Here is a 26,478-nt window from a genome sequence, read left to right as displayed (position 1 = left end):
ACATTGAGGTTCTGCAAAAGTAAATCACGAATTCACCAACATTCCAACTGACTCCATTTTCGGAAAATGACATCTGTAACAAACATAAACTTTTAGCTACCTCTTTACAAGCAGAACCAAATACAATGCAAGTTTCAACTATGTACGGGCTTTTAAAGCTGCACAAAACACCTTACAAATATAGATTTATTTCGTCTTCAAGCCATTGTTCCACTACTAAACTGTCAATTCTATTTACTAGTACACTTGGTACAATCAAAAACCTGGTAATAAATTGTTCAAATAAGACCTTTGAAAATAGTGGAATTAATTACTTTTGGAGTGTAAAAAATTCGTACTGAAAACGGACAGCTTCAGCCAGAGCAGGTGTTAGAAGTGACTTCGCAGGGAGTATCGTCGGTGCAATCAACTCTGAGGGATTCAAGACCGGGTCATTTGTCCGAGTCTATATATACAACTTCTGGACTTGGAAGAGTTGCCATACCAACAGTATCAACGACAAGAAGGCTGATGCCAACACTTCCTCACAATCCGGACAACACTGTTCACATTCCGGATATTTCACCTGTTCCATTACCATGGCAACCAAGAGACCCTCCGCCAACTTGTGATAACACAGAATTTGTGTCACAAACAGATAATGTGACCAATACTGATTATTTACCATTTCCTAATAGAATTGCAAGTGTTCACGAGAATTTAAGCATACATGTGACACAGTCAATTGAAGAAAAACTATTAAAAGGGGAATACATAGATTTGGCTTGTCTACTAAACAATTCAGTTAACACAGGTTCTGACAAACAAAAACTGACATGGGTCCAGGGGAATTCATTTTACAACCCGTGTCCAAACAGTCAAAAATTACAAACATTGAAAAATGGACAGATGATTTCATCATTTTCATATATATTTATTGTTCAGTGCACATAAACCGATTTAGGGAATTGTTTAAGTACATGCACACAATACGCCTTGAGGCACAAAGAAACCAAGGGATTGGCTGGAAAAATTACGATGAGCAATACAGACTAAGAAAAGCTCAAGAACCATCTAGCTTATGGAGTAATATAGACAATGAGCTTTGGTTATTATATATGCTACCTGAATAATATCTCAAATGTGTCTTTTAATGTACCTAATAGCAATATTAATGCAGGTAGTGATTATAGGAATAAATGCTTTAGTTATAACTATGATGGAAGCTGTGGAAAAAACACCTTCCTTTTATAGCTATTTGTGTTTAAGGTGTAATGGTTCACATCCAATTATAAACTGTCAAAGACAATATGGAAATGCGAGACCACTTGTTGGTAATACACAATATAGCACAGGCTCTCAATTTCAGTTTCGGGCACCCGGCAGGGCCCCAGTTTCAGTTTCGCCCAAGGGGGGCTGACACAAGAGTCAGATTTTCCCCAAGAATGCCATTCAGTACACATAAGCAAGATCTAGACCAAATATCAGAACTATGGCGACTTGGTAGAAGCTCTATTAAGATTTGTGCTTTGTATGATATGCTGGAGGCATATCCGCATGCAGGTGTAGCAAAAGAATTATATGAAGGATTTTTATTTGGTTTTCATTTGAAATATTCAGGTCCGAGAATTTCTTTTATTTACAAAAATTTACAGTCGGCAAATTGTCATAAAGTTGAAACGTTGGATAAGTTAAAAAAGGAGGTAAAAGCGGGTAGGATGCCGATTTCTACACTTCGGACTTCTCATATCGGTCTAGTACCAAAAGAAAAAGGATGGAAGTTAATATCTCATTTGTCATTTCCACAAGGTTCAGGTGTCAACGATTTTATCGATCGCGATGAATGTTCTGTTCAATACTAGTGCCAGTGCATCCCTCAGATTTTGAATTATTGGGGATTTATTTTGATGAAAAGTTCTTTGTAGATAAAAACATATCTATGGGTTGTTCAATTTCATGCAATTTATTCAATGAGTTTTCAACCTTTTTACACTGGTTAGTAGTTGAACGGAGTGGAGTGAAATCACTTATATTGGATGATTTCTTATTTGGAGGCCCTGAGGATACAACAGCATGTCAAATGTTGCTAGACACTTTTTTAGATATTTGTGAGGAATTAAGAGTTCCTATTGCTTCGGAAAAATTAGTTGGACCTGTAACAACTTTAAAATTTTTAGGGTTAGACATTGACACTTTTGAAATGGTTGTTAGAATACCAAAAGACAAATTGATAAAGCTAAAGTCTTTACTTGGACTAATTTTGTTTAATAAAAAGATTAAACACAAGGACTTATAATCAGTGGTGGGTTTGATGGCTTTCTGTTCAAGGGCGATTACTTCGTCTAGGGCTTTCCTTCTCAGGTTCTATGACGTCATAGGGTCTATAAAAAATAATAAAAAAGCCTTTTTATTCAATTAGAATAAATAGAGATCTCAGAGAAGATGCTAAAGTTTGGCTGCTTTTCTGGAACATTTTAACGGAGATTGCTACCTACCAGAAAATACACGGATAACAAATGAAACGTTACATTTGTACAATGACAGCTGTGGTAACTCTGCTTTAGGTTGTGGTGCATATGTTGATGGTAAATGGGCACAATATAAATGGCCGGAAGCATGGTCAAATATGCCAATCATGAAGGACATCACCTTTTTAGAGTTAGTTCCAATTGTTTTAGATATGTTTATATGGGCATCAGATTTCAAAAATCGAAAGATTTTATTTCGAATTGACAACATGGCATTAGTTAGCATTATCAATAATAGAACTGCCAAGTCGAAGCGTGTGATGACATTTATTCGCCCCCTTGTTCTTTTTACAATGCAGCACAATATTCAGTTTAAAGCATAGCATATTAATGGTGTAGGAAATGAATTTGCAGACTCGATTTCTCGATTTCAGTTCCACAGATTGAGAGAATTAGCGCTCGGGGCCGAGTCGGTTCCAGAAAACAACCCAGAAGAGATTTGATATTGAGTCTGAAACTAGCAGATTAATTAATTGTTCGCTTGCTCCTAATAAAATTGAAGCTTATCAACGAGCTTTGAATGCATTGGCTAAATTAGGTTAAAGTTAAAGAGACCTGACTGTAGATTACCTTTTACTATTGATCTATTATAAAAAATTATAAAGATTTTGCCCTCATTCTGTATCTCCAGGTATGAAGCTATCTTATTTTCTAGTGCTTTTTCAAAGGGTTTTTTTTGCACTTCTGCGAGTTAGTGAAATGACAACTGAATCTTGCAGGGAAGGGTCTAATGAAACTAATCATGCTGTTAAAATTGGAAATGTGGAGGTTACTAATCATGATATCAGAATATACTTGGCTTCTTCAAAACAAGATCAGTTAGGTAGAGGGACATTAATTATTGTGGCCCGACAATCAGGTAATGAAATTTATCTGGTTAAATTTTTACAAGAATATATAAAATTTCGACCTCCAATTAGTGGTCAATTATATTGCCACTTTGATGGTTCCCCGCTGACTCGATATCAGTTTTCAGGGATTCTCAAAAAAGCCCTGAGTATATAGGTTCTGACCAATCAAAGTATGGGACGCATTCATTTTGAATCGGTGGTGCGACTTTAGCAACTATGCTTGATTTTTCTGAGGAGCAAATCAAAGTAATGGGTCGTTGGAGTTCTGAAGCTTTCAAAAGTTATATACGAATACCACAATATTGATTTATATAATATTTCGTTGAATTTTATTGTCAATTAAGATTTTAATGTCGATACATGTATTAAATTGTAGGCCAAGACGTGTCAGTATGGATAGTAGGTTCATCCTTGATAAGAAATGCATTTTTGCACGCAAGAAGTAGAACAGGTGGTGTTCATTTAGGTCTCCAAAGAATAGGAGTTAATATTTGGTGGCAAGGGTAGGTGGGATGGTTTTGAAAGATTTGGAATCGACTATAAAAAAACTGCTGAAATGTGAAAAACACCCGAAATATGTTGTCATACATATTGCAGGCAATGATTTGGAGAAGACGAAAGTAGGTTATTTAAGAAATGAAATTAAGGCCACCTTGGAGAAGGTACACAGTTATTTACCCGCTACTTCGATTGTTTGGTCCCAGATTTTACCGAGAACACATTGGCGTTACTCAGAGAGTCATGATTGCATGATGACATGCAGACTTAGGATTAATAAAGCCATAGCATCATTTGTGTTAAAGAATCGGGGACATTATATAAAGTATCCAGATATATTTCCTACTAGTACGTTTTTAAAGGAAGATGGCGTTCATTTGACAGATCTATAAAATGACAGATTTCTGAATACTTTGCAAGGTGCATAGAAATGTTTATTTGTTCTGGTTCTTCGACATATCCAGATAAATTTTGTAGTATGTATATATCTTAATTATCTTTAAACCAGTATTGGTCCACAGCCCAATCGCAGCTTCACCTCCACTTAAGTGGCTGTTGATCCGGTACGGTTGAGTTTGATATATACCGTACCTGATCAAATTGGCAACTTCGCTGCGTGTGATAAACTATAGTTACAGTTGGTCTATATTTTAGTGATAAATTACATTTTATAGATCGCTGTATCCCAGGATCCAACAGCTAAGTTAGTTGATCGCTGTATCCCAGGATCATACATCTATCTATCTATATATATATATATCTATCTAGTTATCTGTAGGTTGCCAGAGGTAACCAAAAATTGATCTATGCAAAAAATGAATCTATCTAGTTGAACAATATATATCTTTGAATCTATCTAGTTGAACAATATATATCTTTGAATCTATCTAATTGAACAATATATATCGTTGAATCTATATGTGTGTAAATATTTAAATTTGGGTTTAATAATAATAAAGCTGTGGACAATACTGCAAACAAATCTTAGTTTTACAAGCCATCTCGAATAATCAGTAACACAAAGATTACGTTCATTGAAATCCAAAACGTAACAACAGACATGGGCATAGCGAACGAGTTGTGATATATAAACACCGTAAGATTTTATTGCTGTTCTTCATCTCAAAGTCACTGAGTTTTTTTTAACAAGGAGCCCATAAAAAACTCTCACCTCATTGCAAGTTTAAGACGGCCTCTAGCACCGGTTTGAGTTCTTGTAAACTGACGATCACGCCACAACTGTGAATTGAAGAACAAAGTCATAAAGTAATATCAATAAATAAATCTGGCAAAGAAATCAAACATGTACTGTCATAATTTAGCCCGACAATCACACTGAAGCGTGCAAAAACAATACAAACATTTAGACAACCACTGCACGGGGCACATCGAGCTATATGTTGGATAACTTAGCAGGAAATACCCTACGTATAGGGCAAATAATTCGGGTAGACTATGTAAGATGTAACACCACCAACTCGGGCCCGGTCAAAAAGAACATACCGGAAAGTAGTACATATTTAAAACAAAATAGTTCCTACGCATAGATGTAAATATCAAACTATGTAGAATACATTTTTGAAGAACACCTTTTGACTGATAATTGTTTAGGATAATTTGAATAATACAAACATGTATTCCAATATTGAGGGCATATATTGCCCGTTTCGCAGATATGAAATACCAGCTGATTTGGTGTATCCAAAGTCCTGATGTGTAAATAACGGTATATTGACCCCGTTCCCATAATTTTTTTAAAGTGAAAAATTCAACGAAGAAAGCATTGGAGGCAAGAATAGGTGGTGTGCGTCTTATTAAAATTTTATTACACAAAATGGCCTTAAATTGAGAGATTGATGTACTTGTAGCACACTTTAGAGAAGTTATCTCAAGAATAAATACGACATAACTTTAAAAGACCATACACCGCACTACGTGTACGTGTACATGAATAGCATTCGTGTGTGAAAAAGAACCAGTCAGTGTCAGCTCTTATTCTACAGATTACTGTACTGGTTCAACGGACACATGGATAGCTTGATAGAAATTCTCATAATTAACACAGTCAACGAATTACTATCCAGCAGATCGAGCGTTTACGTTAGGTTCTGCTCCGCTGATTTTTGCCGAAATTACGGGCTTTGGACTTTAAAAATTTCTTGAAAATAACAGTTATACAGATTTTTTTCTAAACGCCTTCACACATTGAGCTGCTTTGTAGTATGTGAGTCTACTATGATGAGTTACAGATAGAGTTTACTTTTGGTTCTGCTCCGCTGATTTTTGCCGAAACAACGGGCTTTGGACTCTGAACATTTCGTGAAAATAACAGTTATACAGACTTTCATTCTCAAATTTCCACTCCTTAAATGGCTTCAAGCTTTTTTTTTGCGAGCGGGACCATTCGTGTCGTTCCGACACATCTAGTTTGATATAAATATGGAATTATTAGGTCTTTCCACTTTTTTGTGGAAAGACCTATTGTATTTGTTCTGTTTATTATTATTTTTTTTTTTTTTTTCTTCCGCCTAATTTTGTTCTTGCGATAAATATTTGTTTCACAATATGTCGCTTAGATATTTCTCATATTGTATCGTATAGTTTATGCGCTTTTAAATTTCACCCTGCTGAGACGAACAATTTTCTTTGTAAGAGTTATCTCCCTATTCACTGTTTATCAAGTGTGTGCATCTCCTTCGTAACAAAAAAAGATATTGTCAAAATTCTTTTTCTAAATTGTTCGTTACATCCTCAGGAATTTTTCGGCTAATTTGGATTGAAGCGATTCGATGAAATTTTATAGGAGTTATCTACCTTTATGAAATAAATTTGTCGTTATGTTTTTGTAACTCATAAACCGTAAGCCGTATAAACCTATAGTCTTTTTATTTGAGGTCCTTGGGGCCTAACTTAGAAAATGAGGTCAAGGTCAAAGGTCAAGGTCATGTTCTCAATTTTGTCTTTTGCTTGTTTTTGCATTTTCTCTGATATTTTTAACGTTATATATAAAAGAACTAGCGCAAAATGTTTGTTGTATTGTGATGAAGATATGATACATTTGCTCTGAAACAATCCAGTGACATCTTATAGGAGTTATTGCCCCTGAAATGTTTTATTTTAAGGTAAATTGATTATTACTTCAGATTGGTACATGATAAAGCAATACGGTCTTTTAGAGAATGTTAAGTGACATGTGACCTTGAAAAATATCAACCGGAAGTGACCTTGAGTAGACCGGAAGTAGTCATTTTTGCACTTATTTTATGTAAAAATACATAGAAACCATAAATTTTTTGAATGGTCATACATTAACCTATCATTTGAGACCGGAAGTGACATTTTAAAACCGGAAGTAGCATATTATCTCCCTTTTTACGGGCAAAAGTATATATAAACCATATATTTTTGGAATCAGTGTAAATAAAGCTATCATATGAGACCGGAAGTGACATTTTTTAAACCGGAAGTTGACAATTATCTCCCTTATTTCAGGCAAAAGTCTATAGAAACCATATATCTATTGAATCAGTATGAAGAAACCTATGATTTGACGCTAATAGTAGCTTTGAGTAAACCAGAAGTAGCTTCTTATCAATTATTTAGAAAATTGATGTGGAAAGACCTTCAATTGTTCTTTGAACAATTGGTTTTTAATTATTATAGATGTGTTTTTGAAATATTTCAATGACGTGAAAAATATAATACATTTTATCATATACTAAGCATTCATTATTTTGGATTGCCTTCTATGTTCAATGGGAAATATTAGCACAAACTGATTACATATTTATGTTGTAAGTAAGCAATGTATAGCCTGTCAAAGTAGCTATTAAGTCTGTTGACAAGATTGAATAACGTTGTAAACAGTGATTCTGCAATGCATTGGCATATGTGAGAGTATGGACTGGGTGGTGGTGGTTGAGGTCTTAATTTCTTTATTCTTTAAAAACATTTTATCTATCCTTAATTGTTTTGCCCATTATTCTCTTTATCTTAGCACCCCATTTTTCTCTATTCTTTATTTTTTGGCCCATAGTTCTCTAATCTGTAAACCCCACCCAGACCCTCATATGTATTTCATACATTTATTATAGTCAGTCCCTTATTGTTATTAATTAGCTCATAGTACAGTACAGATATTTATTTATGTTCTTATTCAATACATCAAACGAACATTTTATCAAGAAAAAACTTAACATCGTTATTTGGTACTTGTGGCATGGTAGTATTGCCTGGGCCATAGGAATAATGATAGCCTTTTTAAAATTTTCACCACTTTCTAACACTCGCGTCTGCCTAAGAACCTACATTCACAGTTAACTGAAGTACTTTAATTATACTATTCAGAAATCAATTGTATGATAACCGTTTACTTTTTCTGCTATCTTTATAAACCTTACGCTACTTGTGCTTTTAGGTCTTTTATCATGCAGTGGATACAAAATAAAACAAAATTATCGATTCATCTCCACGTTTATGTAAAATTATGTGTCCAATCAGTGTTTAGATACGTTGACCTAAGTAGTATACACAAAAGAGCACTGAACATAGTTCCTGGAATGTAAATATTACATAGACACCTTATCAGCTCGCCACGAAAGCACAGAAGCTCATTTTATTTCAAATAAAACACGGATGTCCTATTTTGCTGTCATCGACCGCTGCCATCACATATAAACACAATCTACAATTGAAACAGTATTCTATAAGTTGAAGAACACAGTCACAAAAATACAGATCATGTATATTATGTATCACATAACATGTACTTTCGTTTGAAGTAAAGGGTGGGTGAGTGGGAAACGATACTGTACTGTCGGAAAGGCGAACCTCGAATGACAATTCTAGACTACCTATACTATAATTTAGCGCTTGAATTTTGCATAAAATTTAACTGATTAATATTACCTGAACAGAGGACAGTTGCTAACTTACTAACTGTTTATCAAATCAGAGCAAACATAAACATATTTTGATTTAAGCACACGTCGTGCTTTCAGTAAACAAATAAACGTGTTCACAAGTAACCTTTATATAATTTATATAAATACATTATAGTCGCATACATGATTGTATTAAAATAAGATTGTTATAATTATGGTACAGTGTTATTATGTACTTGAACTAAAGACACGTTTTAACTTGTGTTGACATAGTATGTACCAAGTCCACACCAGTCAGTATATACAAGATGTAGTATAGTGGAATAGTACGTTACTTGAGAATTATCGCGGTCAAAAAGAACATACCGGAAAGTTGTACATATTTAAAACAAAATAGTTCCTACGCATAGGTGTAAATATCAAACTATGTAGAATACATTTTTGAAGAACACCTTTTGACTGATAATTTTTAGGATAATTTTGAATAATACAAAAATGTATAAACGAATTCTAAAATTGAGGGCATACATTGCCTGTTTCTCAGATATGAAATACCAGCTGATTTTGGTGTATCCAAAGTTCCGGTACGGTATGATCTGTAAATAACGGTATATTGACCCCGTTCCCATAAATTTTTGAAAGTGAAAAATTTAACGAAGAAAGTATTGGAGGCCAAAAATAGGTGTTGTGCGTCTTATTAAAATTTTATTACACAAAATGGCCTTAAATTGAGAGATTGATGTAGTTGTAGCACACTTAAGAGAAGTTATCTCAAGAATAAATACGACATAACTTTAGCATTCGTGTGTGAAAAGAATCAGTCAGTGCCAGCTCTTATTCTACACATTACTGTACTGGTTCAACGGACATACGGATAGCTTGATAAAAATTCTCATAATTAACACAGTCAACGAATTACTATCCAGTAGATCGAGTTTACGTTTTGTTCTGCTCCGCTGATTTTTGTCGAAATGACGGGCTTTTGGACTTCGGAAATTTCTTAAAAATAACAGTTATACAGACTTTTTTCTAAACGTCTTCACATATTGAGCTGATTTGTAGTATGTGAGTTTACTATGATGAGTTACAGATCGAGGTTACGTTTGGTTCCGCTCCGCTGATTTTTGCCGAAACAACGGGCTTTGGACTTTGAACATTTCGTGAAAATAACAGTTATACAGACTTTCATTGAATTTGTCAAATTGCCACACCTAAAATGGCTTCAAGCTTTTTTGCGAGCGGGACCATTCGTGTCGTTCCGACACATCTAGTTTGATATAATTATGGAAGTATTATTATAGATGTGTGTTTAAAATACTTCATATAGTTAACATTAATTAATTTTGATTGCCTTCTATGTTCAATGGGAAATATTAGCACAAACTGATTATATGTTTATATGTTGTAAGTAAGCGATGTATAGTATGTCAAAGTAGCTATTAAGTCTGTTGACTTAATTCACAGGTTTGAAGAGATTGAATAACGTTGTAAACAGTGATTCTACAATGCATTGGCATATGTGAGGGTCTGGATTGGGTGGAGATGGTGGGGGTCTTAATTTCTCTATTCTGTTTTTTTTAAAAACATTTTATCTTTTTTTAATTGTTTTGCCCATTATTCTCTATATCTAAGCACCCCATTTTTCTCTATTCTTTATTTTTTTTGCCCATTATTCTAATTTACGTTTGTCCCTTATTGTAATGAGTTAGCTCATAGCAGTCCAATACAGAGATTTATTTATGTTCAATATTTCAAACGAACATAAATTATTTATTACGAAAACTTAACACCGTTATTTGATAATTGTGGCATGGTAGTATTTCCTGGGCCATAGTGATAATGATAGCCTTTTTAGAATTTTCACCACTTTCTAACACTGCCTAAGGACCTACATACACAGTTAACTGAAGTACTTTCATTATAATATTCAGAAATCAATTTTGATATGTATGATGATTGTTTACTTTTTCTGCTATCTTTATAAACATAGGCCACTTGTATTTTTAGGTCTTTTATCATGCAGTGAATTCAAAATAAAACAAAATTCTCAAATATCCATCTCCACCTGTATGTAAAATTATTTGTCCAATCAGTGTTCAGATACATTGACCTAAGTAGGATACACAAAAAATCAGCATACGGAAAGTAAATATTACAGTGACACCTTATCAGCTCGCCACGACAGCACAGAAGCTCATATTGTTTCAAATAAAACACGGATGTCCAATTTTGCTGTCATCGACAGCTGCCATCACATATAAACACAATCTACAATTAAAAAAGTATGCTATAAGTTAAAGAACACAGCCACAATAATACAGATCATATATACTATTTATTACATATCATGTACTTTCTTTTGAAGTAAAGGGTGGGTGGGTGGGAAACGATACTGTACTGTCGGAAAGGCGAACCTCAAATGACAATTCTAGACTACCTATACTATAATTTAGAGCTTAAATTATGGCATGAAATTATCATGATTAATATTACCTGAACAGAGAACAGTTGCTAACTAACTAACTTTTTATCAAATCGAAGCAAACATAAACATATTTTGATTTAAGGTAGATGGGGTGTCTAAATTATAATCCATAGAATTTTTTAATAATTTGCCAAAATGTAGAATATATCATGTTTTTTTGAAAAAAATATTAAAAAGAATGGGTCACGGGGCTTATTTTCACGCTACAGGTTGTGCAAAATTGACAGATTTTGTATAGATTATGCATGGAAAACGCAATTTTCTGCCATAAAACGAAAACTACACCATAGATATTTGAGATAAAATATGAGAAGATAGCTCTAATATTATATTTTCAGATAAGAAAAAGAAAAAATGGGGTCACCAGGTCCGTTTTCTTGCTACATAATAAAATAGATAAATTCCTAACACATTCTATTGTAAAAGTAACTTTATCTGAATTATCTGCCCTTACATTTGAGTTGCCTCCCCTTATGTGGCAAAGTTGGAAAAAATTGAATCAAACAAAATTATTCTGTTTTTTTTAAAATACAACCATAAATATAATAAAACATGTCATTTTCTATATTAGAATGAAAATTCTTACACATGAATTACCCACTACTCTCAAAATTTGCACATTTTATTAAAGGTCTAGACCGATTATTTTCTGGTATTTCAAAATCCAAGATGGAGGAAGACACCCTATCTACCTTAAGCACACGTCGAGCTTTCAGTAAACAAATAAACGTGTTTACAAGTAACCTGTATAAATACATTATAGTCAGATACATGATTGTATTTAAATAAGATTGTTATCTGGTACAGTGTTGTAATGTACTTGAACTAAAGACACGTCTTAACTTGTGTTGACATAGTATGTACCGATTCCACACCAGTCAGTAAATTTAAGGTCATTCTTTGGAATAGTACTTTACTTGAGAATTGTTGCTACTTGTAAAAAACTAGCTACAAGGTTATTCATTGAGTATTTTAAATAATACATAATATACAATTAAACACATTGTTAAATCTAGATTAGGAGAATGAAAGTAATACTTATTAAAGTCTATGTGTTTTGTGCGCTTTTCTGGATTTACCTTCATCAAGAACGCTCAAAACCAAAAAATTAAAGGCCAAGGATGTAAAAATACCGAAACACGTGTAGAGCTATATGACCAAAGGTATACACACAGCAATGTTTAAGTAGTCAGGGTCATCTCCCATTAGGTACAAAAGTTCCAGTCTTATTTAGCGATCGTTCGGCTTTATGGGACGTATAAATACGTAGCCTCGTTCGTCTGAGTGATTAAGTTAAATCCAATGACTTATGATTCAAATGACTGTGTTTAGTTTAAGAAACCTTTCAGCAACTCTTCACACTCTACACTCAGTCTCTATTTCATACATCACCAATATATAAGACATACAGATAAATATTGACAATTGACAATGTAGAGTCCAGAGTCCAGAGTAAAGACATTTAAATAAAAAGGGATCATCTCAAAAGTATTAATTTTATTATAATTGATTTACTTGGCACACCAATAGCTTTTTTTACCATTGCTTCCAATAAATATAAAAACATTGTGAGTAAAATCGTTCCACCTTTTCTAACATGATTGTTGGTTGATTGGTTGATAAAATTTTTGCATAACATCAGTTACAAGTTCTTCATATAGATTGGTTGGTTTGGATGGTTGGAATGTAGGTTAATTGGTTGGGTGAAATTTTGCACAATATCATATTTGACGAATTCGCATTCATTAATCGATTGATTATCTAGGTTAGTTAGTTTGATTGAATGATTTATTGATTTATTGATTTATAGACAGTTTTGTGACGCATAGAGACGCATATTTCATACTGATTGATTGATTGATTGTTACTGTGACGTCCAGTGGCAAACATTATAATTTTATTCACAGAGAGATAAATGCCCCCTTCAAACAAATACACAGACCGGGAATCAGTTCCTTGATCAAAACACATCCGGGGGTTCGGTTCCTGGGCTCAAGCGAAAAAAAAGAGATAGGGCCTGGATCCCCTTAAGTTGCAGTTTTTCATGTCAGTGCAACATGTTTGTATCTATATCATGGTATTTATAGGATCAGGCAGATTAAACACCCCTCTCCTATTCCCCTTCAATATCCGTGAATTGATTAATTTCAATTGGAACATGCAAGAATTAACACCTTTTCCTAAAAAAAATTATTCAATCTTCCTTTTTAAATTTCTTCTTTTCTTGAGATCCTCAGAATTTATGTTTTATTTATTTGTTGTGTGGGTATTTTGTTTTCATTGTGACCTAAGTGATGATGTTAAAATAAAATTTATTCTCTTGCCATCAACACAAAAACAGGTAGAAAGCATAGGTTCTTTTATAAAGCAATCATTATTCATTAGTAATAAGTAAGGGTAGGGGGCTTATGATTAAATTATGAACTATTATACTATATATATAAATGTATTAATTAATTAATTAGTTTGTTTATTATAATTATACATGCTTTTTTCTTGTCATTTATATTATACTATGTTTTGTTTGTTTTAGTCGCAAATCATGTAAGTTAATCTTAAATCAGTTTGTTATAGTTGCATCCATAAGGTTTAATTAGTTCTCATTCTTATTTCAATATTTTCAGATTGTAAGATATATTAATTTTTCTAGTCTTATTGTTTTATACTTATTCTGCTATTCAAAAAAAGCATTTTATTGATACATAATTCCTTAAAAATAGTTCAACAAAAAATTCCCGGTTACAATATTTAGGTACACTTTAGCTGTTCCAATTCTTATATATAAACCTCGCATGATTTAGATAGATATCCTATGAGTTTAACCAATGATAAAACAGAAGATTTATAGTTATATAAGATATCAATTTTATTCCGTGATCGAGAACTTGCGAGTGTGCTGAAATAATTTTTGAGTAAAGGAATTCGTTTTTTTAACCACATAACAGTCGGAATACTATTTCGTCATAATTGTCTCCCCATTACACCACCTAATTTATCCAATCGTGAAAATGAAGTGGGTTTCAAAAGTTAAAAAAAAACCTAAAAACATACTATTGAAATATTTCGTAGAAGGGCAGACTAAACGGTGTGTCGAAATTTTCTTTTTTAGTACATTTCATGAATAAAGAAATTAATATGCCTGAATTTTAATTGAAAAAAAGAGTTTTAACATGTGTAGTAGCTCGAAGCTTTTTTATTTGTTATTCAAACACACCCACTCTGTTGTTATGACTCATTAGAAATGTATTTCACTTGACCCCTTTATTCCATTTTTTGATACTGTGAACTTTTAATGTTATTGTATCAATTTGTAGCCTAAACACATAAAAATAATAATATAATATGAAGCGAGATGATTTTTCAAATATTTTTGCTTTAAACGTTTTCAAGACAAAACTCAACTTCAACACGCCTGAACATAAAAAGGTGTATGGACTTTATCTTTTTGACAAAACTACAATGTATTGCCCAGTTTAGGATGGTTTCCTACAAAACTGTTGCAGGAGGCAAAGATGTAAATTAATACTTTAAAAAGACCAATATTTATATTTCTGTGGAATTTTTGGTGGTGGAATATATGCTTATATAAAAATAAGAAGATGTGGTATGAATGCCAATGAGACAACTCTCCACAAGAGACCAAATGACACAGAAATTAACAACTATAGGTCACCGTACGGCCTTTACAATGAGCAAAGCCCATACCGCATAGTCAGCTATAAAAGGCCTCGAAATGACAAAATTCGTGAAATGTAAAACAATTTAAACGAGAAAAATACCGGCCTAATTTATGTACAAAATAATGAACGAAAAACAAATATGTTACACAGCAACAAACGACAACCACTGAATTATAGGCTCCTGACTTGGGACAGGCACATGCAGAATGTGGCAGGGTTAAACTAGTTTGCTGGCGCCAAACTCTCCCCCTAGCCTGGGACAAATACAAATATTTGGATAGACAGTTTGCCTGTTCTTGTAGAATTATAATTAAAAACGGGATATCACATCCTAATTTTTACAGTTATGTTGTTTATAAATCCCGTAAACTTAAAAACGATCCATGTAAACTAATTGACCCTTTGAATTAACGTATTCTAAAAATGTATCAATTTAACACAGTAGTAACATATCTAAATATTGTTTTATTGATACTAACATTGATTTTGTTTTTGAAAATGAAAACATAACTAAATATATATTGCTATACATGTGCAGTTATGCGAACTCGCGATCCCACATCCTGTCTAGACTGTTTACTTACATTTTGGAATTGCACAAGGTCATGCGTTTCTCAGACGGTTTATGACGCCTTTATACTAAAACCATTGGATGTGTACTGATTGATACTTTTGTCTGGGAGAACATAATTTATTAATTGTAATTGGCTTTGCACTAGCTTTCAGTAACTGCGAGTACTTTTATTTTGGTGCTTGTGTTTTATGTAAGTGGTTTTTGTGCCTCGTACCGATCTTTTGAGTTAAGTCAATTGCAACTGATTTTTTTTACAGTTTATTCGTATGTTGTGCTATTACACCACTGTCCCAGATTAGGAGAGGATTTAGCGCTCACATGAGAACATGTTGTAAACCTCCACATTCTTTGTGTGCTTGTCCCAAGTCAGGAGCATCTTGTATAGTGGTTGTCGTTGGTTCATGTCTGTCATATTTGTTTTTTTTTTGTAAATTGTTTTGTTATAAATTAAGTTGAACTGTTTCACATTTTTCTTATCGGGGCCCTTTTATAGGTATGGGGTTTTCTTATTGTTGAAGGCCGTACGGTGGCCTATAATTGCTTACTAGCACTTCATTGCACTTCTGGTGGATAGTTGTTTCATTGACAATCATACTTCATCTCCTCACTTTTATACATCTTAGATTTTTTCAATTATTATTCAGTTACTGTAATTAAACATCTTTTTTCAAAAATAAATTTGTCTTTGACATTTCGTATGAGGGTTCATGACCTAAAATAAACACACAAGATAAGGTTAGTCACGTTATCATGAGACCAACACAGAGACATTATAGGTATTGGGTTTTCTTATTGTCGAAGGCCGTACGGTGACCTGTAATTGCTTACTAGCACTTCATTGCACTTCTGGTGGATAGTTGTCTCATTGGCAATCATACTTCATCTCCTCACTTTTATACATCTTAGATTTTTTCAATTATTATTCAGTTACTGTAATTAAACATCTTTTTTCAAAAATAAATTTTTCTTTGAAATTTCGTATGAGGGTTCATGACCTAAAAAAACCACACAAGATAAGGTTAGTCACGTTATCATGAGACCAATATAGAGACAGTATCAGTCAGAGAGTTCATTAAAACAAAGGACAGCAAAATGTTCGGATATTTTCTGATATTTAGCGTAATCATAGCCATAGCCAGAGCGTCTATCTCTGGTCACATTGCAACAGGAACATGTGTCTGTGTTACTGGTAGCACCGTTAATGCAAGACATACAGGTACACATGTATTACATTAACTTGAATTAAATGATGAAAGGAGTACGCTGAACACTTTATTTATATATTCATTGAAATGGAACATTGGCATTTCCATTTCGTTAGTAATCATTTGAATGACATACGTATATGTATAATATGTTTGAAGTTTACCATGATCACTATATATTCTGTTATATTTTAGCTTCACGTGTAAGGTCATTTCATAGAACTTAATTTACGTTTAACGGTTTCGACGTCTACGCTTTTTTTTTTCAATCGACACCCGGCTTGATGCGACCCTTTTAATTGATAATTATGATCATGGTACAAAATAGTATTTCGTGGTATAAATATGACAATTTTCAATAAGTTTTTCTTACACTTATACGATAAAAACGTATATTTATTTACCATTGGTTATGTTCTTTCAGCTATTAAACACAGGCTGCGATAAAGATGTCCCTTTCCGTCCTATTTACTTTATCAAGAAAGAAAGAGTATTTAAAAACGTAACCAACTTGAAGTAATTTTTATTGTTGAAAATAATTGACAATATCAAGTGCAATGCTTGCATTTTTTCAGCCAGTATACATGGTCATATAATTGGACAGGTACATTCCGGCGAATGTTTTAAATTCAATGGTGGCATTCATACAGCAGACGGATACACGTGGTACCAACTTCAACACGTAAATGGACAGGTATGGCATCGATAAATTAAATTAAATAGAAAATAAACTTCATTTATTATTTGAATCGAGTGTTTGCGTACACAGCAAAACATCTAAAAATAAACGACTTTGCTATTTGATATAAAGAAAATACCCCCGTCCCCGATAATTTGTGTAATATTTTGCAAATACTGACTACTGACTATACCTCAATGAAGGAATCTTGTAAAGGTAAATATTCTTATCAGATATATTTTCGTTTCTCTGAACATTTGTCAAGGTCGTCATTATATATAATATATAGATCGATTATATATATATAATTATATATATCTACAATAAATCAATTTATTTGGCAATCGCCAATGGCAGTCAGCAGGGTTTGAGAACATCCGTTGTTCGACCTGTTAGTAAAATGCGTTTTGTTAAAATATACTTTTTTACTTTTTTGGTCTTTTGTAAAATGTTGTTTGTGCTGTATTTAGACCCCTCTACCAAGAAATTTGTTTTACATGCACACGTATAAAAATTGAGGTTTTTATCAAACGCAATCATAGGTTTGAACGTTGTTTTCAATTTAGACTTGTTTATATTTTTTCGTTTGGGCTTGTATTATATCTTCCATCGGGTTTATATGATCCGTTCATCCTATTTCGACTCTTTAAAACTCAAGAGTCTATCCTAAATTGAGGTAAATTATATGGCCTTCCAAATACCGTTTCGATCCCTAACATCACTGAAGAGACATTAATTGTCGAAATCCGGATATGCATATGGTGTACAAATGTTTGCACCTCAAGTTTGTGGTATACCATCTTTTCCGCAAGTTTATTGTTTTCTGTTTGGTATTAAACTAATTTTAAGATCCATTTTGTTACATCTGGTGATCAATTCATTTGGCAGTTGCCAATGGCAGTCAGCAGGGTTTTAGAACATCCGTTGTTCGACCTGTTAGTCAAATGCGTTTTGTTAAAATATACTTTTTCACTTTTTTTGTCTTTTTGAAAATGTTGTTTGTGCTGTATTTAGACCCCTCTACCAAAAAAATTGTTTTACATGCATACGTATAAAAATTGAGGTTTTTATCAAACGCAATCATAGGTTTGAACGTTGTTTTCAATTTAGACTTGTTTTTTTTTTGTTTGGGCTTGTATTATATTTTTCTTCGGGTTTATATGATCCGTTCCTCCTATTTCGACTCTTTAAAATTCAAGAGTCTATCCTAAATTGAGGTAAATTATATGGCCTTCCAAATACCGTTTCGATCCCTAACATCACTGAAGAGACATTAATTTTCGAAATCCGGATGTGGTGTACAAATTTTTGCACCTCATGTTTGTGGTATACCATCTTTTCCGCAAGTTTATTGTTTTCTGTTTGGTATTAAACTAATTTATAGATCCATTTTGTTACATCTGGTGATCAATTCATTTGGCAATCAGCAGGGTTTTAGAACATCCGTTGTTCGACCTGTTAGTCAAATGCGTTTGGTAAAATATACTTTTTTACTTTTTGTCTTTTGGAAAATGTTGTTTGTGCTGTATTTAGGCCCCTCTACCAAGAAATTTGTTTTACATGCACACGTATAAAAATTGAGGTTTTTATCCAACGCAATCATAGGTTTGAACGTAGTTTTCAATTTAGACTTGTTTATATTTTTTCGTTTGGGCTTGTATTATATTTTCCTTCGGGTTTATATGATCCGTTCATCCTATTTCGACTCTTTAAAATTCAAGAGTCTATCCTAAATTGAGGTAAATTATATGGCCTTCCAAATACCGTTTCGATCCCTAACATCACTGAAGAGACATTTATTTTCGAAATCCGGATATGGTGTACAAATTTTTGCACCTCATGTTTGTGGTATACCATCTTTTTCGCAAGTTTATTGTTTTCTGTTTGGTATTAAACTAATTTTAAGATCCATTTTGTTACATCTGGTGATCAATTCATTTGGCAGTCGCCAATGGCAGTCAGCAGGGTTTTAGAACATCCGTTGTTCGACCTGTTAGTCAAATGCGTTTAAAAATTGAGGTTTTTATCCAACGCAATCATAGGTTTGAACGTTGTTTTCAATTTAGACTTGTATATTATATATCTACAGATATTCAAATATTAGGCCTACGAGAAGAAGATTTGTTTAATAGTTAGTAGATAAAGCATTCATTATTGTCTATGTTTGTCCCTAGATACAGTTGCATACTAAATGAGATGGATCGTCCTCTTAGATTTTCTGCGTTAAAATTCAATCTTTACTTGGTTTCTCTCATGAGTTCCTCGTTTACCGTAATATTATAATACGGAGAGTATGTCTACAGAACCGTATGTATTTAGAGAATGTCATGCTCAATCGTACGTAAAAAACAACCTTTTGAAGATTTAGAAAAAAAGAAAATCCGCTACAGAAGGTTAACTTTCCCCTCTCCACCAACCACTCCCAGTAGTATTGAAAGTTTATAAGCCCCTTTTTAACTTAAAAACCCGAAAAACTATCTCTAAAAACAAATTGACTTTTACATCGACATCAAAAGCATTGAAAATATAGTTTATGTAGTCCATCGCACTTCAGCGTTCCCACCAACGCACTAGCTATCAACAAGATAGCGTCACAATGTCACAATCGCACTTCAGCGTGATCAAAAACGCACTTCAGCATGATAAAAAACGCACTTCCGCGTGATCAAAAACGCACTTCAGCGCCACCATTGCGGTTCAGAGTCCTACATATATATATATATATATATGTAATTAGGACCCCGCCGAATGGCGGGTCGCCCTATAGTGATCCGTCTGTCCGTCCGTCCGTCTGTCCGTAACAAATTGTGTCCGCTCTATATCTAGAGAACCTTTATGATTTCAAAGTTTATACTTGACATGTATATTAACCAACACCAGAGGGTGTGTCATAATGTATGAACAACTTCCTAGGTCAAAGGTCAAGGTCAAAAACTTTGATTTCAGTTGACAACCCCATGTCCTATGGTAAAGATCGTGTCCGCTCTATATCTTGAGAACCTTTATGATTTCAAAGTTTATACTTGACATGTATATTAACCAACACCAGAGGGTGTGTCTTAATGTATGTACAACTTCCTAGGTCAAAGGTCAAGGTAAAAAAAACTTTGGTTTCAGATGACAACCCCATGTCCTATGGTAAAGATCGTGTCCGCTCTATATCTTGAGAACCGTTATGATTTCAAAGTTTATACTCGACATGTATATTAAGCAACAACAGAGGGTGTGTCATAATGTATGAACAACTTCCTAGGTCAAAGGTCAAGGTCAAAAACTTTAGTTTTCAGTTGACAACCCCATGTCCTATGGTAAAGACCGTGTCCGCTCTATATCTAGAGCACCGTTATGATTTCAAAGTTTATACTTGACATGTATATTAACCAACACCTGAGGGTGTGTCATAATGTATGTACAACTTCCTAGGTCAAAGGTCAAGGTAAAAAAACTTTGGTTTTAGATGACAACCCCATGTCCTATGGTAAAGATACAATTTTTTTACCACACGTTATTCACAGCGGGGCCCACAGAGATGTCTCCCATCTCAATGATGTCTAGTTACTCTAAATATCAGCACAACAATGTTAAATCTGCAAATTTGCCAAAGTAAATTTTTGTTCTTCCCTCGCCATGATTCGAACTCATGCTATTGGGACATCGAGACAACACCGCCTGCACTGTGTCCAGCGCTCTAGACCACTCGGCCACCTGGACTGAACTAAAAATTCAGCTTTCGGTGGCCTAGTGTTACCTTTCCTCTTCAGTAGAATCTAAAGTTGTAACACAGTACATGATTTATTGGCATGAAGATGGAATTGATTGCAGATTAGCTAAATTATCTATCGTAAAGGATCGTACGATGCAGTCACAGGAATAATTATATGATATATATATGAAAAAGTTATCAACTGTATATATCTATAAAATATTTATGGATTCAACTTTTTCTATAGCTAGCGTACGTAGCTGGAAGTTTACTGCAGACGTCAACAGCATCTCATTGCAGTATATCAACACGTAGTGGAACTTATGCAACAGGTATAATTTTTGATATAGAATACATTTCTTTGTTCCATGAGTTCTTATCTTGTTACGTTCAGACTGAATACTCACTAAACTAGTTTAAGCCTGCCATAAGTAAAAAATATCGTCAATTATAGTTGCTACTTTTCACATTTTTGTCTAGTCGAGAAATTAGTGTCGTGTTCCGATTTATTGGTCGACTGAGTAGAATTTATTATAGGGCCACACTTAACAATATTTTGGTATGCTCAAACCCTAACCAAAGGTAGAGACAGTGGGTAGTTAGGTAGGCGTTTTCTTTTTTTTCTTCGGCAAAGAGAAATTGAAGTGTCAGATATTTTTTAGTCTTCATGCCTATCTGATTAAAAAAAAAACTTTTTCACATCAGGACAATAAAAGATTTTGAGAAGGCAGATATTTTCTGGGTAGGTAGGGTTAGGGCAAACAAACATATTCTTTTTTATGGCCTAGACTTGTCCATAAATATAAATTTGACAACCATTTACATAGTAAAAATACTGCTGAAAATATATTTTCGTGGATATTGTCAATAAATTAATCCGATTTTATTATAGATTTCAGCAGCATAAATCTATTGTTTTGTTGCTAATTTCAGGATTAGTTTCCCAACATTGTATGCAGTGTATTTGTGATGTAAGTATGAATAAAGCAGATTACAAATGGAAATAAGAGTTATTGGCCTTTTCACGTTCCTTACGATGCCATGTTGCATTTATTTCATGAATTGTGTATGTTTTTAACACATGAAATCATTTTTTTCCATTTCTTTTGCAAAAGTATATTTTGCTGGTTTTCTTATTTATGAAAAGCTGTGCAAATGATTTGGTTACATCCAAATGATTATTAGTTTTATGGATACGCTCTACACATTTTTGGAGAAAAAAGTTTGTTTGATACAAAATAATTCCATCGCATCTACTATTATTTCAGTTGCCTCGTACTTTTAACTCTTCCATCCTCTGTGTAAAATTACGCATTAAATTATTACTTTTACAGTTTGGTATAATCAAAACATATCATAACATATCATAAGTCTACAGCATAATTTCCCATTCGGTTCTTTATACATAGATTCAACGTGTCAAGAAATAAAAACGTTCACATGCTTCTTTTTTTATTCGAAATATCCAAAGACTTGAACATGTTGAAGATGAATGATAAAAAATAAATGCCCAAGAAAAAACGTTACTTTTCTTTATTGATAAACTCGGATGCTATCCTGAAATGAATAAGTTATTTATTTAATTTGTTTACTCTGTTGTAAATACTTAACCTGCGTCAACTTTGAAATTTTAGAATTATACAGGTTCAAATCGGACATTGTTATATATTTTTGATGCATATCTATGTAGTCTCTGTTGTAAATACTTAACCTTCGTCAACTTTGAAATTTTAGAATTATACAAATTCATATTACACAGTGATATTCATTTTGGATGCATTCTCTGTTGTAAATACTAAACTAACCTGCGTGCATGAACTTTGAAATTTTCGAATTTGTGTAATTCGCGGTTCGTAAAAGCGTGGTTCGGTTTGTAATTTGTATTAATTGGGTTTTTTTTTTGTAAAATAAGAATAGATTGATATGATTCGTTTTACATCATGCTGATGAAAGATATATATTATCCTAAATTTTAATTGATACATGTACTTGTATTTATTGCTTCCCTTTTTAATATTGGTGTTGTTTTGTTCACTTTTTAGGCTAATTTATAATTTATTCATTGTGTACTGTATCGCTTTTTATAACGATCCAACGACCTCGTAAGGAAGGACGTTGACTTTCGGAAAAATGTATATTTGTCGAATCATATTTTAGTTGGAATCCGGTTGCAGACCACTGGATTGCAAATGGGACGTGAATTCGAATTCTTGTGGATACTTACAAATAAAACAGGTTTACTGGGAAGACTGTGGAAAACCAGGCGGAAGTAAGTTATTTTCTTTGCGCCTGCGAATTTCTGCGCGACATAGGAATTACTATCCGGTGGTGGTGGCGATGGCGTAAACTATTTGTTGAAAGCTTGAAATATTTATTTCAGAAGGTAGAAGACCTGGATGCCCATAAACCTTGTATGCAGATGCCTTATAATACGAAGTTTCCGTCTGTCGAATGTCCATTATCCTTGACCTCATTTTCATGGTTCAGCGACTGGTTGAAAAAAAAATGTTTTTGTCATGTGAAATACATATATTTTATGGTGGCCGGATGCGGCCATTTCGCGTTTTCTTGTTTTCGCGTTTTCTCCTTTCACTTTGCAAACGCGAAATCGATTTCCTGATTCCCCGATTTCTCGATTTCTTCGATTTCTCGATTTCCCGATTTCCCGATTTTTCGATTTCCCGATTTCGCGTGAAAGTGAAAGGAGAAAACGCGAAAACGCGAAATGGCCGCATCCGGCCACCATAATATTTGGTATATGAGATCCTAGCAAGGTCAACATGTTCGTCAAAAAGAGTTCACCTGACCTCGACTTCATTTCATGGATCAGTGACTTAGGTTAAGTTTTCGTGGTCAGGTCCACATCTCAGATTCTATACGCAATAGGTCAACTATATTTGGTGTATAGAGTGAGTGTAAGGTGTACATGTCCGACTAGCAGGTTTCTTCTGACCTTGACCTCGTTTTCATGGTTGAATGAACAATGTTACGTTTTTCCCCAGTTTGGTCTATTTCTCAGATATTATACGCAATAGGACAACTATATTTGATGTATGGAATGATTGTAAAGTGTTACATGTCTGTCTGGTAGGTTTCATCTGACCTTGACTTCATTTTCATGGTTCATTGGTCAATGGTAAGTTTTCATTGCTTTGTCCGTTCATCAGATATTGTAAGCAATATATAAACTAAATTTGGTGTATTGAAAAAAATGTAAAATAAAAAAAATAGCAAACTACAAGGAAAATTCAAAACGGAAAGTCCTTATCAAATGGCAAAATCTAAATCTCAACCACATCAAACGAATTGAAAACAACTGTCATATTCCTGACTTGGTACAGGCATTTCCTTATGTAGAAAATGGTGGATTAAACCTGGTTTTATAGCTAGCTAAACCTCTCATTTGTATGACAGTCACATAAAATTCCATTATAATGACAACAATATGTGAGCAAAACAAACAGAAATTATATGTAAAAATGTCAAGAATTGGGGTACAGCAGTCAACATTGTGTTATAATCTTAATCACTATAAAAACAAACAACTATGTCAACAAAGAAGATCAAAATGGCATAAAGACACTCTATAGACAAAACACATTAGCAAAAATGAAAGACAAGAATTCAAAAAATTGCCATTGCATAATAACACAATTGCGGGATGTATAAATACCGAGCCACGCAAAAAGGATATTACCAAAAATGGACCAAACAATAAAGGTTAAAAATATACAAAGACAAATAAAAAAGAACACTATAACACGTAATTTAGACGATAAACAACGTCATTAGATAGAATTTACATTTCAAGACCATCATGTATTATTTCTTTGACATACCCCTGGTTCATCAATGGAATTATTGTAAGTTGTTCATGTTTGTCTGGCAGGGTTAATCTGACCCTGACCTCATTTTCATGGTTCATTGGTCAATGTTTTCATTGTTTTGTTTGTTTATTATATATTATAAGCAATAGGTCAAGTATATTTGGTGTATGGAATGATTGTAAGGTATACTTGTCTGTCAGGCAGGCTTCATCAGAACTTGATATGTTTCTCAGATACTATGACCAATATGTCACTACATTTGGTTTATTGAATGTTTGCATGTTGTACATATTGTCTAACAGGGTTCATAGTTCATTGGTCAATGCTCAATTTTTGTAAGTATGTCTGTTTCTCAGATAGTATTAGCAAAAGGCTAATAGGCAAACTATATTTGGTGTACAGTATGATTGTAAAGTGTACATGTCTGTTTGTCTTTCAGGATCTGACCATCACCTCATTTACATTAATTTTTGATTATGATAAGTTTGTGTGATACTTAATGTAGTAAAACCTTCATATTACATACTTTCAACATACATTTAATCATGATAAGTAAAGCAGTTGAGACATTTCTCGTGTGCACTCTCGTTTTTTCTAATTACAGAATAACACCTCCTTTACATTTTCGTTTCTTCTACAAATGGCCCTTGATCTGTGTTTTATGATAATACGCATTGTGTATAAGTGTCATAACATTTGGTTGAGACAATCTAAAGTTAGAGAACGGAAACTAAATTTGGGACGTACGTACTGACATACGGACGGACAAGGGTAACACTTAATGCCCCCTCCGCCGCGGCGGGGTTATAAAAAGTAACAAGAAGTTGTTTATTATGAATACCAAGACGAACGTGTATACTAAACTGATTTTTATTCCAAACAGGTTTAGATGCATGCTCCAAAGATAAACATTGTGCTTCTCTGTGTGTCCAACGCTATATGTCCAGGTACATCAATCATTATGGATGCGCACATAACTGTGAGAGTTATGCACGGATGCATAATGGAGGACCAGCAGGGTGCAAACATACTAATACATTGGGTTACTGGAACCATATTAAGATTAGGGGATGCAGCGCAAACAGTTAACTTTATTTTCAAATAAATAAAATAGATTTATTTGAATGGTGTTAACGTTTAATATACTAATGTCAATGACAAGTGTTTCGAGTCACATGTACCTCTATTTTCTTTGATGTATTTTTGTTCGTCAATTTTCTAGTACCAACAAACCGGGCACATTACTTTGGAGCTTATTTAATCAAGTGTAATTTCAATGCGATGCGAAGCTATTGGTTTCATACGGTATATACGGTTTCGGCCCTCAAAGGACCTTCTCAGAGACTTAGCTTCCAATATAAACGGTCTTTAAATAGTAGTGTTATACAAGATTACCAAAATATTAAGCTCGTCATCTACAAACACACCAAAGTCCGCTTTTATTTTTGAATTGATTCCAATTTCCTAAGTAGGGGAATAAGGGCAGCCAAAGTGCCTCATTGGCACCTCAGCACCTCAACACCGCAGGTGCTTATCTGGTGCCTCATTTGACCATATGAACGGTGACCTCATACAACCCGTCTGGC

At 33.7% G+C, this 26,478-nt stretch overlaps 1 protein-coding gene across 1 annotated transcript; it reads left to right on the top strand.

Annotated features, from left to right (window-relative positions):
* Positions 1–16,559: 16,559 nt before the first annotated feature.
* Positions 16,560–25,981, top strand: LOC127704818 (lysozyme 3-like). Its single transcript, XM_052209042.1, has 6 exons — positions 16,560–16,694; positions 17,259–17,377; positions 21,313–21,397; positions 21,999–22,036; positions 23,223–23,334; positions 25,776–25,981. Exons 1-6 carry the CDS (start codon positions 16,571–16,573, stop codon positions 25,979–25,981), a joined length of 684 nt encoding a protein of 227 aa, XP_052065002.1. The 5' UTR covers positions 16,560–16,570.
* Positions 25,982–26,478: the final 497 nt, after the last annotated feature.

Source organism: Mytilus californianus, unplaced genomic scaffold (genome assembly GCF_021869535.1).
Source record: "Mytilus californianus isolate M0D057914Y unplaced genomic scaffold, xbMytCali1.0.p SCAF_6, whole genome shotgun sequence".
In the NCBI taxonomy this organism is placed as follows: domain Eukaryota; kingdom Metazoa; phylum Mollusca; class Bivalvia; order Mytilida; family Mytilidae; genus Mytilus; species Mytilus californianus.
The sequence above is the reverse complement of the archived record's forward strand: the minus strand, read 5'-3'. Positions and strand labels throughout refer to the sequence as shown.

Bases quoted from the DNA above. Each gene is read 5' to 3' on its own strand.
- LOC127704818 (XM_052209042.1), top strand. From the start codon at position 16,571: ATGTTCGGATATTTTCTGATATTTAGCGTAATCATAGCCATAGCCAGA. The intron at 16,695-17,258 runs GTACACATGTAT...GCATTTTTTCAG, and splicing joins CGTTAATGCAAGACATACAG to CCAGTATACATGGTCATATA. The intron at 21,398-21,998 runs GTATAATTTTTG...TGCTAATTTCAG, and splicing joins TAGTGGAACTTATGCAACAG to GATTAGTTTCCCAACATTGT.